Here is a 15,801-nt window from a genome sequence, read left to right as displayed (position 1 = left end):
TTTCACTCCGAAAGCCATGTTTGAACTGAAATCAAGGGTCATGCGTCAGTCGTTTGGGTTCACGAAAAGTAAAAATACAAAGCATCATTTATGCGTCTTCTTTGCGGGTAAAGAATATGATAGCGGTAACTGCTTTTGATATGATAACAGCGGCCCACTGCCAGAAAACAAATACTAGGGTGTTGAGAAGGTATGTTTTCCAGGGATCATTATGGAAAGAATCTTTAAAATATAACATGTCAGAGTATGTTACTCGTTTAAAGTCATTATTGCTTTATATTAAATGACAGCTAATTGGTAGATTGTACTTACAACAGGATGGATAAATTAGATTGTTGCGAGTGTCCCACATCAAACAAAACAAGATAACACATCACAAAACAAGAGATGTGTTTGTCAAAAACACAATGCCCCCTATTGCGCTGCTTTGAAGCCATAAATTTGACCTTTGACCTTGAAGGATGACCTTGACCTTTCACCACTCAAAACGTGCAGCTCCATCAGATACACATGTATGCCAAATATCAAGTTGCTATCTTCAATATTAAAATTTTGACCTTTGACCTTGACCTTGAAGGATGACCTTGACCTTTCACCACTTAAAAATGTGCAGCTCCATGAGATACGCATGCATTTTAAATATCTAGTTGCTATCTTTAATATTGCAAAATTTGACCTTTGACCTTGAAGGATGACCTTGACCTTTCACCACTCAAAATGTGCAGCTCAATGAGATACACATGCATGCCAAATATCAAGTTGCTATCTTCAATAGTGAAAAGGTTATGGCCAATGTTAATGTTTTCGGACGGACGGAATATTTGACATTTGACCTTGAAGGATACCCTTGACCTTCACCTTTCATCACTCAAAATGTTCAGCTCCAGGAGATACACATGCATGCCTATCTTCACTAGTGAAAAAGTTATGGCCAATGTTAAAGTTTTCGGACGGACAGACGCCATATATTAGACATTTGACCTTGAAGGATGACTTTGACCTTCAGCTTTCACCACTCAAAATGTGAAGCTCCATGAGATGCACATGCATGCCAAATATCAAGTTGCTATATTAATATTGAAAAAGTTATGACCATTAAAGTTTTCGGACGGACGGACGGACTGACATACTGACTGACGGACAGTTCAACTGCTATATGCCACCCTACCGTGGGCATAACAAACTTTAAACCACACACAATCAATCTCACTGATCACCCAAAAAATCTGAAGTTTTTTGCATGATGTGTTATCTTGTTTGGATTGATGTTGTTTTAATTTTGTTGTTAATGACATGCTGCTATGTTTTTTGATAAAGAATGAATAAATGTTTGTGTTTTGTATGAGGTTGTTTGAATGAAAATGCTGTTTGTACGACGTTTGAATACAAATAAATTTTTAAACTTTGTTTGCGTTTTTTTTATGAGAACGATACGGTTACACTCAGTACTTCTGGTTTATGAGCAAATCCGCTTTTTATACTTGTCCACAATGTTCGGACATGATGTCAATGACACATGAAAACCTTTTTTTACTAAATAAAAGAGATGAATGAGTGAACAATCGTACCATTGTTTATAAAGTCATAGATTGGATTTAGTATAAAAATATTTATACATCAATTCGTAAGATATTATTCTGTATTTTTCAATATAAGTAATTTATGTTATTATGCTTAGTTATCAGCAATGAGCTTGTGTTTTACACTGTGCGCAAACGACTAGGTGGGGTAACAACGTAGCAATACTACCAACTGACCAACCATCTAAAAAGTGGTGATCCGAAAACAGCAGTCACTTGTGCACAATGGCCACTTTGGCCATTTCTCTTGCCTAGCCGCTGTTCTCAGTTTTCACTGTTTATGTTATTCCAAATATAATAGGCTTTATATATCAAAATATTCATACTAAGGTATTTAAAATAATTTAGTGCTTTACAAATGTAGACAATATCCTTCTGTAAACAACTGCTTTGGCTCTGAAAACAATATGTATATATCCATTGAACAAGGCAAACAATATGCACTGCCCAAGATGACACCAAACGATACTTAGCCTGAGATATCAAACGATACTTGGTGTAATAATATGTGACACCAGAAAGGGTGTATTATCACAGTACATATGACATGTAATATATACATGATGTGTTTATGCTATGCAGATGTTGTAATCAAAACTGTTGAAGTCATAACTCATATATCCAAGATTTTTAAAAACCTGTCATCCAGGTCCATTTGTGTTAACTTTCATTCACAATTTCATTGCAAGAGGCGTGCAGGACTATAGAATGGTCAGAGATGTAATAACACTGAAAAATATTGGGTTTTAATATTTTATGTAATTAAGCACACGTATAATAATAATGATAAATACCAGCTTTAAACATAATATATTATGATAACAAAATTGTTACATATCAGGCCAAGTTACAGCATTTTCAATCTTTTTTGTGCACTAACATTATAATAATGACACATACTTGCTTAACCTCCTTTTTTTATAGATTATGTCGCATAACAATTCCCCATTGAAGTAATCAATAATCAAATTTAAGTCATGTTGTTGCAATCATGCAATTTTCTCAAATTGTTGATTAAAATTTCCAATGGAAATTTATTCACAAACCATGTGACGTCCATTTAAAAATGAATTATCCAGTCTGTGATGACATTGGGTATTTTGCCTGGTAAATTCAATTATTTTTCTGTAATTGGATAAACTAAATTATTTAATAAAACATCAGGGCCATGGGCCATTAGGGGCTCACCTGTGTCTCAAAGGAACTAGACTATTCTGAGAAGGTGGAGTTCAGAGAATAAAAGTACATTATGAATCATGAATATTTAATTTATAGACACATTAATATCACACACTTTTGATAGTTTAATGTATTCCCAACACAGAACTATAAGTTCATATTCATGAACTAGCGGCCGACTAAATTTACAGGGCATGTTTTGCAAATCAGTATGCGCTTATCTTGCTTAGCTACGCTAAGGACAGTAACTTGCTATGCTAGGAACGATTACCGCTGCCTGTCTGCACTGCAGATGACGAATGCTTTGGAGCGTCTGCTCTACTTCTGCAGTGTGCATTTACCAGCTTGTAAGACGACATTTGCCAGTCTAGTGTTTATCATTGAAATCTGTACATATTGGCTGCTTTCAGGGAAAACGAGGCTTAATTCATGTCAAATAAGATTAGCCTGTGCACACTGATTACCCTGTGCAATGCGCACAAGCTAATCAAGGACGACAACAGCGAACCACTTCAGTGACTTCAGCACTTGATTTTACTTAAATGACAGTGACAAGTAAAATTGAGAACTGTTGAAAATAAAATATACATAAGTTCACATAATAAAAGTAACCTTTTAATCTTTTGCACCACTCTTGCTTAGTAACCTTTTGTTAATAGTCATTATTCAAACCAATTTATTCATTGTGTAACTTCATTTTTGTAATTCAGCAATATTATTTCACAGAATGCATCTATCATTCATGCATCGATCAGATAAGGAAATGTCGACGAGAAACGAATTGCAAATTTGCATAAAATGTGAAGTTACCAACGTACTTTTTACCTAAAAATCCAAGGAAAAACGATCCTCAGGGAAGTTAATATTTTGTAGTTCATATTTTGGCGTACTGGTCTGTTGAAATACTACGACTTTAAGACACTTGAAGACTTTAAGACAACAGGTAGCAGCCAACTAAAGCTGCAGCGTCACCAATGAATGAAGAATTATGGAAAAATAACAATTTCAAGAATATTGTAAGATTTGGGTAGAATTTTTAAAGTTTTAAAGATAACTCTTGCCTTTATGCATGTACTAAAATACTTGTTTGAATATACTTGGCATTGACATAACTTACAAAACTGTTCATTCCTATGCACAGCAGCTACATTTAGGTACTGATTTACTATGGAAATACGTTCATTCACCCAATTTCGAATCTCATGTGGTGCCCTCATAATCCCCTTAAAGTATACATTTACAGCGGGGTATTCGAGGCATTGGAGGCTAACAGGTCCTTAGTTGACAGCATGCAGATATTTATGGCGCAAACATCATAACCGCTTTAAGTTAACACTGTAGCAGACCAACTTTTTCATGTTTACAAACAGTATAATAATTATTATCCTTAACACACATTCATAACAGTGTTTAGGAGCAAAGTTGCAGCTTTGGCAGTTTAATTCGCTTCTAGAAGATTATTAATCTTATCTATCATTTAAAACTCAAAGCAAATATATTAATCTATATAATGGTCCATTTCAATTAGGCTAAACAAAGGAATAAGTATAACTGAAATTGGCAAATTTCATATAGAAAGAAGTAGTATACTTCTTATTAAAATCTTGTGATGCTATTCGCTAATGCTTCGCCATTGTATTTGTGTTTTGCTGGTTCCATAGCATCCAAAAATGCAAGCGTTACTGCATTCATTCACCAAGTATTGCAAGATAGACTGTATTATTTTACATAAAACATAGAAGGCGTAATTTCAAAATAGTGTAAAATACAAATCTTTAAAATAAAGAAGTATTTGACTTGTGTTTAAGCTGTTTTATAGGTCAATCCTGTTTTAAAAAAAGGTGAATGTACATCTATACTTTACTGTGGTATTCTGCACTTATTACAACAGCACAACAACTGTATATAATTATATTTGTTATCTTTAACAAGCTTTGTTTCTTGTTTTTTAATTCATCGCCTTGTATTAATTACTTGGCCAAGAATTAGCTTGTGATATTTTGCGTTTGTTTAAAGTTTGGTACACGTTTGACCTTGAAGTTTGACCATGAAGTTTCACCGACCCAGTCAGCATGAAACGGTTTATTTGAAACATGTGTTCAATGCATGAATAAATGTTTGATTGAATTAATATGAATGGCAAATAAACAAACGAACAACAAAAGAACAAATTGGCTATGTTGGTACCCCCTTCTACCCAGCTATGACAGTCATAGCAGTTGATTCATCATTGACATCACACGCAAAAACAAATTTAAAACGAATTCTGAAGAGTTTCAAACAAATTGCGAAAAGTTTCTTTTTTTATACAAATTTATGGACAGCTACTTTAAGATTAGCTCCAAACTTTCCAGAGAAACCAGCCATCTTGAATAACAAGAGATTGCCAAGCAATATGGTCCCCTACCGGTGAAACTCCACCATTGTCAGATTTTTTTATTATTTGTTGCCAAAGCAACCAGAATTATTGACGTAGGAACGTGCATAATCTCCATATTGCCATCTATCCATATTTTAAGTTTCATGAAAAAATATGAAGAACTTTTAAAGTTATCGCAGGATCCAAAAAAGTGTGACGGACAGACTGACGGACAGACTGACAGACAGACTGACAGAACGCAAACCATAAGTCCCCTCTGGTTGCACCTGTAGGGGACAATAATTTTCTTCAGCCAATTTATGGAAACCTTGGCAAGCAATTTATCATGGTAACACAGAAATTGTAATAGCCTAAGCTTAAAATAGAGAAACTTGAATATTGATTGCAGCAAAATGCTGATAACATGTTTCTTCACAGCTAGACATGTGGTCTTGTAAAAGACACCACAAATGTAGAGCAAACTGATCATAATTAAGGACATGACTTTCCTAAACATATAATACAAAAACACCCAACATTAAAGATTCTAATTGCTCAGGTTTTGTATAAGGATATATTTAAAACCACATAGGAATTAATTGGTTTGTTTCTCTTTGTCTGTCTGTTAATGTTTTCTAGAAAGTAGGTTTATGCAAAACTTTATGGAGTGATTTAAACAATGAATTCTGTGTTATTCAAACGGGCGAATTTCAAGGAACGAATGATAAGATTTTGGTGATGAATCTTGGTACTGTCTTCTTGTTTCAAAAATAGGGCTAAACACCCTAGAAATGGAAGGAACTGAGCAGCTTTCGTTGTGTTAGAGTAATAAATGAGGCTTACCACTTTGTTTTACCCCAAAAAACATTATTATACAAGAATAAGTAGAAAGACAATATAAAGGCATATTTATTGGAAACAGCGCTGAACTAGAGCTTTGTCACAGACGTGACGAATACCCCCACATACCGCATTGACACAGAATATTTTGCATGTTGTCTTCACAAAAACCAGCAGACACCATACTCAATGTTAAACACGCACTAAGTGACCCCTTGACTAGTTTTTAGTTTAGTTTTTGACCCAGCAGTGCAGAAACTGTGCAAGTCAGAGACAACAAGATGAAGTCTGAGGAAGTCTTAAATGAAGGAGAAAACTTTTTTTTAGTGATGACTAGAATTTAGAAATACTGTCATTTATATGTTGGCACACCGCAATGCATTGATTAATGGTGATTGTTCATGGAATCTCAAAATGGTAGCCAGCTTCTTAATAGGTTTATAGCGTACAGTATGAACATGATATTCCATCTGATTCAGTATCGAGCTAACAGGTAACAGTGCAAAATTAAAACCTTTCTTTGGGAATGTTTACTAATTGAAAAGCCTTTTTCTTGAATTTGACCTAGTCACCCAGTGTTTACACTACATAACCAGTTTTCAACTCAGCCAATTTATAACTGGGACAAATTTTGTGACTAGTTTCATGAAGATTCAGCAATAGATGTGGCCTGTACAATATTTTGTCTAAGATTTAGCACGGTGAACTACTGTTTAGATGAACGAGACCCAGATTCAAACCCATCTTAGATATTGTTAAAATAAACATTCTGACCAGGTTTTATCAAAATTTAGTCATAAATTTGGCCTCTTTAGTTGTAGCAAGATTCTTCAAAAATTTAACCTCATAACCTATTTTTGGACGCACATTACACAGATATACAATTGGCCTAGCTATTGTCCAGATAAACATTCTCACTTATGTTGATACAAAAGTTAGACCTATTTGGGGTCTTGAGAAAGATTTTTTCTTGAAGAAAACACACACTTCATTTATGTTGTTTTTTTTCAGTAAATAAACACACTGTCTATCTGTAAAGAAACAATGATTAAGAGTCATGGGCCTTTTGTAACAAATACTTAATGCTAAGGTTGAACTAAATTTGACATTGTTATTAGCATAACTATTATCAAGTGTTACTTCCATAACACTTTTTAAGTAACCAAAAGCACATTTATTACTATAGTAAAAATAACTCAAAAGTGACTTTTTCACTTATATTTTATTTTTCGACAAAATGCCAATAACTGATTTTAATACCCAAACTGTAATATTTGGAATAGTTTTTTATCATTTAAAGAACAAGGAAAGAAGATAAAATATAAAAATATACCAGCCCTAGGGTTTAACCCTAAGACCTCTTGAGTAAAAGTGTATGTGCTACCAATATACAATGGAGTATTTTGAATTTAATGGCAGTTATAGACATTTTGGTTAAATTGTTGATGACAAGGGTTATTCACACTTTTTGATGTTCACGCTTTTGATTCATGATTATCAATATAAAGTTGTCATCTCATAAGGCAATACAAATGGACAAAGTGATGCAATTCACGGTCCTTTAAATATATACACAAACAATTAATAATTACCAGTTTATTTGTTCTGCAACTAAGCAACTTCAAGACAGTTGGCAGGTTGTTCAAATACTTGTATGCTCTATATAAGCAAGCCATGATGAACAAATATTTACAAGATTATATTTCTGAAACTCGTAACAAAACAAATCATTGTGCACCTAAACATTGTGCATTTTTCATTACAGCAAATCATACCTGGCATATTACTTTACCTACATTGTTGTAATTAAACATATGACAACCCGCTGTATTTCGTTTGATAACAAAATAATATCTTTCAGACTGAACATCGCCATTTTAAACTACGACATTGCAAGATAAAAAACAGATGACATTATCTTTATAAGGATATACACCTTGCTTGCATTCATAAGTGAAATTGGCTATATACAATACAAGATAGCAGAAAAAGACTGTTTTGGTAATGACCATCAAATTGATATCATTATGTTTTAAATTCCACTGGTATTTCATTGGCATTTGGGTACTGTTTAAATGTTTCCCAAGGTAAAAGCTGAGGGAAAATCATTTTATTAACTGATCCCAAATGTCAACAACATAAAATAAAAGTAATAATAATAATCATCATCATAATAATAAAATAGTCATGAGGGCGATACATGTATAACAAATAAACAGAAAGTAACAAAATGTTGCACGCTTGTTTCAACAAAAAGATAAAGAGCATAAATGTGTGATTAAAATGTATGTCCTGAAGTAGGCACTAACATAAAATGTAAGAAAATTGTTAGAATGCAAGTTAACACAATTGGATCATTGTTTATTAAGATAATAAATTAAACTCACAATGTTATAAACAATTAAATGTTTTATAGTGAACCCAAAATCATCTCAGCTTGTTATTTTGAAGCTGTTTATGTAACATAAACAAAATTAAAGCAAATCAAAAGGACAACATTTAATGTCTTCTGACATTTAAAGAACCTCATCAATTTAAACAGGCTTTATATGTTTATTTTGTATATAAAATGTACACAATAAGGATGCTTTTCTCGGAACATTGATTTCATTTTAAAATAAACACCAGGATGTTTTCATTATTGCATTGTCCCACAATCACAGAGCCAGATTTCTGATTATAGAAGACTGATCGAGGCATTTGAAGTCCATCCTTCTGTGTAGCAAGTGTAGCAATCCTCTTCTTGACTTCTCTGTCAACCTGTATGACAGTGTTTGAGATTTCACCACAAACAAGCACTTGTCCTGCAGGCGTCACATTAATTCCATATGGGCCTTGTAGTTCTGTGTCAGTGAAGATGGACATAACAGTCCCATCCATGGCCAGAGTGAGGAGCTTGTGTGGTCTATAGTTGGTAACATAGATCCTGTCACCACTGGGACTCACTGCACACTTGAAGCTGTTTATGTAACATAAACAAAATTAAAGCAAATCAAAAGGACAACATTTAATGTCTTCTGACATTTAAAGAACCTCATCAATTTAAAAAGGCTTTATATGTTAATTTTGTATATAAAATGACAACAATAAGGATGCTTTTCTCGGAACATTGATTTCATTTTAAATTAAACACCAGGATGTTTTCACTATTGAATTGTCCCACAATGACAGAGCCAGATTTCTGATTATAGAAGACTGATAGAGGGTCTTGAAGTCCATCCTTCTGTGTAGCAAGCGTAGCAATCTTCTTCTTGCCCTCTCTGTCCACCTGTATGACAGTGTTTGATGATTGACCACAAACAAGCACTTGTCCTGCAGGTGTCACATTTACTCCACATGGATATGTAAGTTCTGTGTCAGTGAAGGTGGAGATAACAGCCCCATCCCTGGCAAGGGTGAGGAGCTTGTGTTGGCTAGAGTTGGTAACATAGATCCTGTCACCACTGGGACTCACTGCACATCTCCAGACTGATTGATGTAACAAAAAATATATTTATCAATTCTGAAGAAGAATGCAATACTTGTTCTGTTGTACCCCGACCTCAAATAACAATACATAATTATGCAAATATATTAACAGAAATTAACAAAACCTTTAATTGAGGAAATTAATAAAAATATATAAAACAAAGAAAATATATATAGATAGACAGGGCAATTTGTTGTAGCATTGCATTTGAGTAATTCTGTTTTGATAATTATTTTGATATTTATCAGGACAGTAATGTTCATGACCATTACCTGTGAAAGAATTAGATGTATCCTCATACATCATGTTCACAAGTTTGCCATCAAGATTGTATTTGTACAGAGTTTGGCCAGAGGTTACATACAATTCTCCCTGGTGATGTGCAACTCCATAACAGCCATGTAGTAGCTGTAGCCTCATGCCCTTCATCAGCTGTCCACTGTTCACTGAGACAAACTGTATATGTTTGTTGTTCACAGCTACTGCTACCTGGCAGGGGGTGATCAGACACATGTCATTTGGATTGCCAGACATATCACACTCACTGACCACCTTGAGCTGCAGATCCAACAGCTTCAGTCTCTGGTTTGAATAATCTATAACAAGTATCTGACCATTGAACATTCCACACATGCGAATAGAATATAACGAACTAGTATCACTTGGTATTCTCACACTCACTGGAGATGCCCCTGTGACTATGATAGCCTGGTCTGGGCTCCCCTGCGTGGTCAATTCCTTTGTAATGTGAATGGTATGGCCAAGACGTGTATGATTCGATAAATACTCTTCAATGTCATTGTATATGATAAACTTTAAGGACAATTCTGTATGAAGCAAATTGTTGTTCAGGTATTTGTCTGCTTGTTTTATCATCTCTTCACTTTTCTGATGCGCTATGAAGGCCAACTCTTTATTCTTTTTCCCGATTTCCTGAATCGCATCATTGAGACGTGTAATCCCAGTATAAAGCCTGGAGCATATGTCAACATCAAATTTGAGAGACGCATTCCAGCTGGCCTTAACCTCATCCATTTCCTTCAGTGTGGCCTTCTCCAGCTCATCTAAGGAGGCATTTATTCTCTCCCTCTTACTTCTTATCTCTTTAAGCATCTCTTCATACGAAACCTGTTGTGACTTCATGTTGTTCTCCCAGTTAGTTTGCAGCTTCATAAGTTGATCCAGAAAGGAGTTAATCTTGGCTGCCATTTGCTGATGGTCTGTTGCAGACAGAGTGTTGTCAGAAATCAAGGTCACCTTTGAACATTGACTGAAAAGGAAAATATCTTTAAATTATCTTACTAGATGTAAGTCTTAGGCAAAAAAGAAAACTAAATATCAATATTTCCATTGCTGATATACTTAACACACAATTAATGGAGCATATAAAAAGCATTTCACCCTAGATAAAGGCATTTATACAATAATGTGTATTCACTATTTTTAAGCAGATATTTATGTATTAACAATGTTATATTGTCTCAAGTGTTCAGAAAAAAAGCAAATATATGCCAAAAATCTTTTTTTTTATACAGTTGGCAAAGATAGTATTACGATGAACATTCTGACCAAGTTTCATCAAGATTGAGTCAGAAATCAAGCTCCTACACACAAGTTCTTCTGTTATCCATAGTGTGCATCATATAGTGGTGTCTCATGTATGTTTCACTCAAAATTGTTCTAAAACTACAACTGAGTTCCAGTACTCAGTCAAGTTAATACATCCTTCTTACAAGTTTATCTATTTTTTGTTAATAAATTTCCCGATCAATCTCAATATGTTTATTTAGGCAAGATTTTTTTTTAAACAAATAAGACAATTTATTTCAAAATACTACGTCCAACTTACCGATGACTTAGCAAAATGCATGTATCGCAGCATAGTTGGCTGTGGTCCTCACAGAAAAGTGTAAGTTTCTTTCCCTTATGGCCTTCACAGCTTTCAAGAAACTCCTGTGTTGCCATGGCAACTGGCCACATCTCCATTTCTTCAGTCCCGTAAGTAGAGTGGTTTTGAAAAAACTGACTGTGTAGATTGGTACATTCGTCACAAAAGCACAAGTCACACTTTTTACAGTAAGCCTTTGCCTCAGTCTCAGTGTTTGTATTCTTACATCTTGAGCAAAAATAGAGAACAATTGTATCCGAGTTATTTGTCTGTAAATTCACTAAGGCCGCTGCCATTCTTGAAGTTGACAGATATTGTAACACAAATTACTAGATTATTTCGCTATAACACAACTTCAGCACTGAACAATATCAGCCTTTTGCCTCACAATACAGATGCAGAGTTGATAATATTCTAAGGCACAAGTCCATCGCTTTTACCAAAGTCCGTCTTGACTCTCAAGCAAATCAAATTAGCTATCTGAATTGCTTAACACACTGCCCTATTTTTATCTCGTCATAAGATCAAATTCATATGCTACGATATCAATTTTCAAAAGTTTGAGTTATCTATACGCAAGTCATGTGAGTGCCACCAGATAATGCTTTATATCTGTGCTAAAGTTCAATTGTGAAGGCAGAGTGTATCATGAGCTCCTCAAAGTTTCAAATGACGAATAACACTTGACGGCTATGAAGCATTATTTAACAGGTTGCTCTTTTTATTTATTAGATATTTCAATATGGACATTAACATTAAATTTATTTAAAAAAAAAAAATCAATTAAAGCAACCTTTTCACAGATTTTGGAAATGAAAATTTTCAAATTGTTTGTTAATGATTTTAATACAAAAATTCCTGTACATCAGGAAGTAAAGCCAATGACCAAAACTCGTACTAAAAATAATTTTTCTTTTTTGAAATTGTTAAGTATTTTTTCTTATAAAATTTTTAAAATACTTAACACATTGCAACGGCATGGATGGCCTACTCTGTAAAGCAATAGATTTTTAATCCAAAGTTCAGCGGTTCGAGCCCCATTGTGGTCAGTGTTTTTTACCATCTTCTACCATGAAAAGATTCAACACCCCAAATTACTGAACTGACTTATGAATTTTCAATAATCGTCATTGCTACACAATGTCCTTTTTGCCTCACAAAAACTGCAGTCTGGCGAGATACAGAATTGAAGAAAAAAGGACATCTCCACCATGAACGCAATTACAATTTATTTTCAAAACATGTCTCTCTAAACATTAAGTCTAGGCTTTCTGAATCGCTTTACACAGTTCCCTATTAAAGGGACCTTTTCACATCTTTTGGCAGATATTGAAGTTGTCATTAAATGCTTTATATTGATAAATGTAATAATTGGATCTAAAAAGCTCCAGTAAAAACAAGAATACAAATTAAAGAAAGAAACTTTACCATGACCCATATTTGAACTTGACCTACATATCACCTAGACACAACTTCTGACCAAATTTGGTGAAGATCAGATGAAAACTACTTTAATTAGAGAGCTGACACCATGCGAAATGCTTGAAATGCACTAAGTGACCTCGTGATCTAGTTATTGACCCAGCATGACCCATATTTGAACTTGACCTAGATATTGTCTAGACACAACTTCTGACCAAATTTGGTGAAGATTGGATGAAAACTACTTCAATTAGAGAGCAGACACCATGCTAAATGCTTGAAATGCACTAAGTGACCCTGTGACCTAGTTTTTGACCCTGCATGACCCATATTCGAACTTGACCTAGATATTGTCTAGACACAACTTCTTTCCAAGTATGGTGATTATCGGATGAAAACTACTTATATTACAGAGCGGACACCATGCTTAATGCTTGAAATGCACTAAGTAGCCCCGTGACCTAGTTTTTGATCCGGCATGACCCATATTTGAATTTGACCTAGATATTGTCTAGATTCAACTTGTGACCAAGTTTGGTGAAGATCGGATAAAAACTACTTTAATTAGAGAGCAGACACCACGCTAAATGCTTGAAATGCGCTAAGTGTCCCTGTGACCTAGTTTTTGACCCGGCATATCCCATATTCGAACTTGACCTAGATATTGTCTAGATTAAACTTCTAACCAAGTTTGGTGAAGATCGGATGAAAACTATTTGAATTAGACAGCGGACATTGCTGTGGACGCCGCCTGCCGCCAAGGTGAAACTATAATACGTCCCGTTTTTTTTTTAAACGGGCGTATAAAAAGTAACCCTCAACTGGGCTCAAACCACTGACCCTGGAAAAGTCTAACGCTTCGACCATTTTGCCATCTGTGCTGATACAATGAGTGATATATTTTATGTAGCAATCCTTGTAGGGTCACAAAATAATACCACAACAACAGAAATCTCCAAATTATTCAATCGTTCCGCGTTGCAACGCTTTATAATTTTCAGGTTTTTAAATTGTCAAAAGATGCATACAATGAATATTTTGGAGCATGGTAAATATTCGGTATTACTGTTTGCTCACTTATATCATAACTATAAAGAAAATGTGTGAATCTGAAACAATTTTTTTTTATTTTGTCACTTTACCAAAACATGAAAAGGTCCTTTAAAACTACATGTGGTTGAACTGATAGGCTACTATGATGATTTTCAAAAGTTTGAATTGTGTACACATGTATGTCAAGTGAGTATCAAAGTTTTCAGCTTTATCAGATGCTCTTTCTCTGTGGTAATGTTCAATTGTGAAAGCAAACAGCTTTGTATAAGAAAAGAGCTCTTCAAAGTAAGGGGAATTTGCTTTTATTTTGAGAAAATGGTCAACATCATTTTGTTCAACCTAGTTACCTATTATTCACAAAAGCACTAAAACATGTGTTGAAAACACAAACAAATTCTGTATAGCATAATAACAAAAAAGGAAAAATTGTCAAACATAAATAATAGCAAAGCACATTTAAGTCACATGAAACATATTTTATAGTACTCATTAGTTAATAGACCATGATATTTATTAATAAAGTATACAAGTACAAATGTTAAATAAACATATATCATTATAAACAAGACTATTGCGAAGCAATATATGTCCCCTACCGGCTCCACCATAATTGTCAGATTTTTTTTTAATTTGTTGCCATAAGAACCAGAATTTTTGACGTAGAAAAAAAATGAAAGGACGTGCATAGTGTCCATATTGCCATCTATCCATGTTTCAAGTTTCATGAAAAAATATGAAGAACTTTTAAAGTTATCGTAGGATCCAAAAAAAGTGTGACAGACTCACAGACAGACGCACAGAGCGTAAACCGTAAGTCCCCTCTGGTGAAACCGGTAGGGGACAAAAATTAAATATTGATATGCAAAGTAATGATTGTCTTTCCTACCTGTTCAGGACTTTGTATGTTATACACAAAAAGGTATACACATAGTCTACAAGAATTTAAACATTGATTTTTAAGGGGTAGCATGTTGTCATTGTAATTGCATTTGAAATTTCTGAGGTAAATATTCATGAATTCAAACTAGCAGTTTTTCAAAGATATACCGATCCAATTTCCACTGAATCCTAGCTTGTTGTTTATTTTCACTGTTTTAATCTTTAAATGTCAATATCAGAGGACTATTATCAGGGAAACATTCTATTGAGCTTCCCTACAGACTACCGGGTAATATAATATGCATTGTCTGTATATATTAATAGTAGATTGATTCTTAATAATCAGTTCAAAAGTGTTCAAAAGCTCTCATTTTCCACGTGACCTACTTACAAAATCAATTGAGATATATTTGGGACAAATGTTCTGACCAAGTTTTCAGACACATTTGCACTAAATGTGGTAGTTATAGTGTGCACAAGATTTTCCTTCTATTTGACTATGACCAAGTTTTTTAAACTTGGTTGCAATTTAATTGGGAAACATATTCTCAGCAAGTTGCATGAAGATTGGACAATTAATATTGCCACTAACGTGTTCACAAACTTGTTTTTAATTTGACATAGTAAGATTGTTTTTGATCCCACATAATCCAGTTTTGAATCAGCCAAAATATGATTAGGAACATTGGTCTGAACAAAATTCCTGAAGATTTAACAATTGCATGTAGCCTGTAGAGTTTCACAAGCGTTTTCGTTAATCTGACATAGAAATCTAATTTTTGACCCCACGTAACCATTGAATTTTTTAACAGCTTAGAAAAATCATTAGATCTAGATAATATTTGGACAAAGTTTCATGAAAGAGTTCACAAGCATTTTCTTCAATTTTACCTTCTGACTTAGTTTTGGGCCTCTTGTGACCAAATTTCAACATTGACCAAGATGACATTAGACAATTTTCAGACCACGTTTTCATGCAGATCTGGCAATAAATGAGGCCTCTAGAGTGTTCACAAGCTTTTCTTCATTTGACCAAAAGCTCACCATGAGGACATTGTTCTCAGGTGAGCTAAACACAATGGACTCAATATCTCAATGATGAATAAATTATGCTGAAGACAAAATAGAGTTG

At 34.2% G+C, this 15,801-nt stretch overlaps 1 protein-coding gene across 3 annotated transcripts in view; it reads right to left on the bottom strand.

Annotated features, from left to right (window-relative positions):
* Positions 1–7,161: 7,161 nt before the first annotated feature.
* Positions 7,162–15,801, bottom strand: part of LOC127874845 (uncharacterized) — a 137,224-nt gene continuing 128,584 nt past the window's right edge. The window contains exons 6-8 of one of the 3 annotated variants that reach the window (XM_052419497.1): positions 9,700–9,979; positions 8,992–9,426; positions 7,162–8,483 (exon numbers count right to left, since the gene is read on the bottom strand). In XM_052419497.1, coding sequence (XP_052275457.1) covers positions 9,074–9,426; positions 9,700–9,979 — 633 coding nt within the window. In that variant the 3' untranslated portion in view covers positions 7,162–8,483; positions 8,992–9,073. The remainder of the gene's footprint in view (positions 8,484–8,991; positions 9,427–9,699; positions 9,980–15,801) is intronic. The other 2 variants (XM_052419494.1, XM_052419492.1) reach the window with 2 other exon arrangements.

The sequence above is a fragment of the Dreissena polymorpha genome, chromosome 3 (genome assembly GCF_020536995.1).
Source record: "Dreissena polymorpha isolate Duluth1 chromosome 3, UMN_Dpol_1.0, whole genome shotgun sequence".
NCBI lineage: Eukaryota > Metazoa > Mollusca > Bivalvia > Myida > Dreissenidae > Dreissena > Dreissena polymorpha.
Note: the sequence above shows the minus strand (reverse complement) of the source record. Positions and strands in the feature narration are given on the sequence as shown.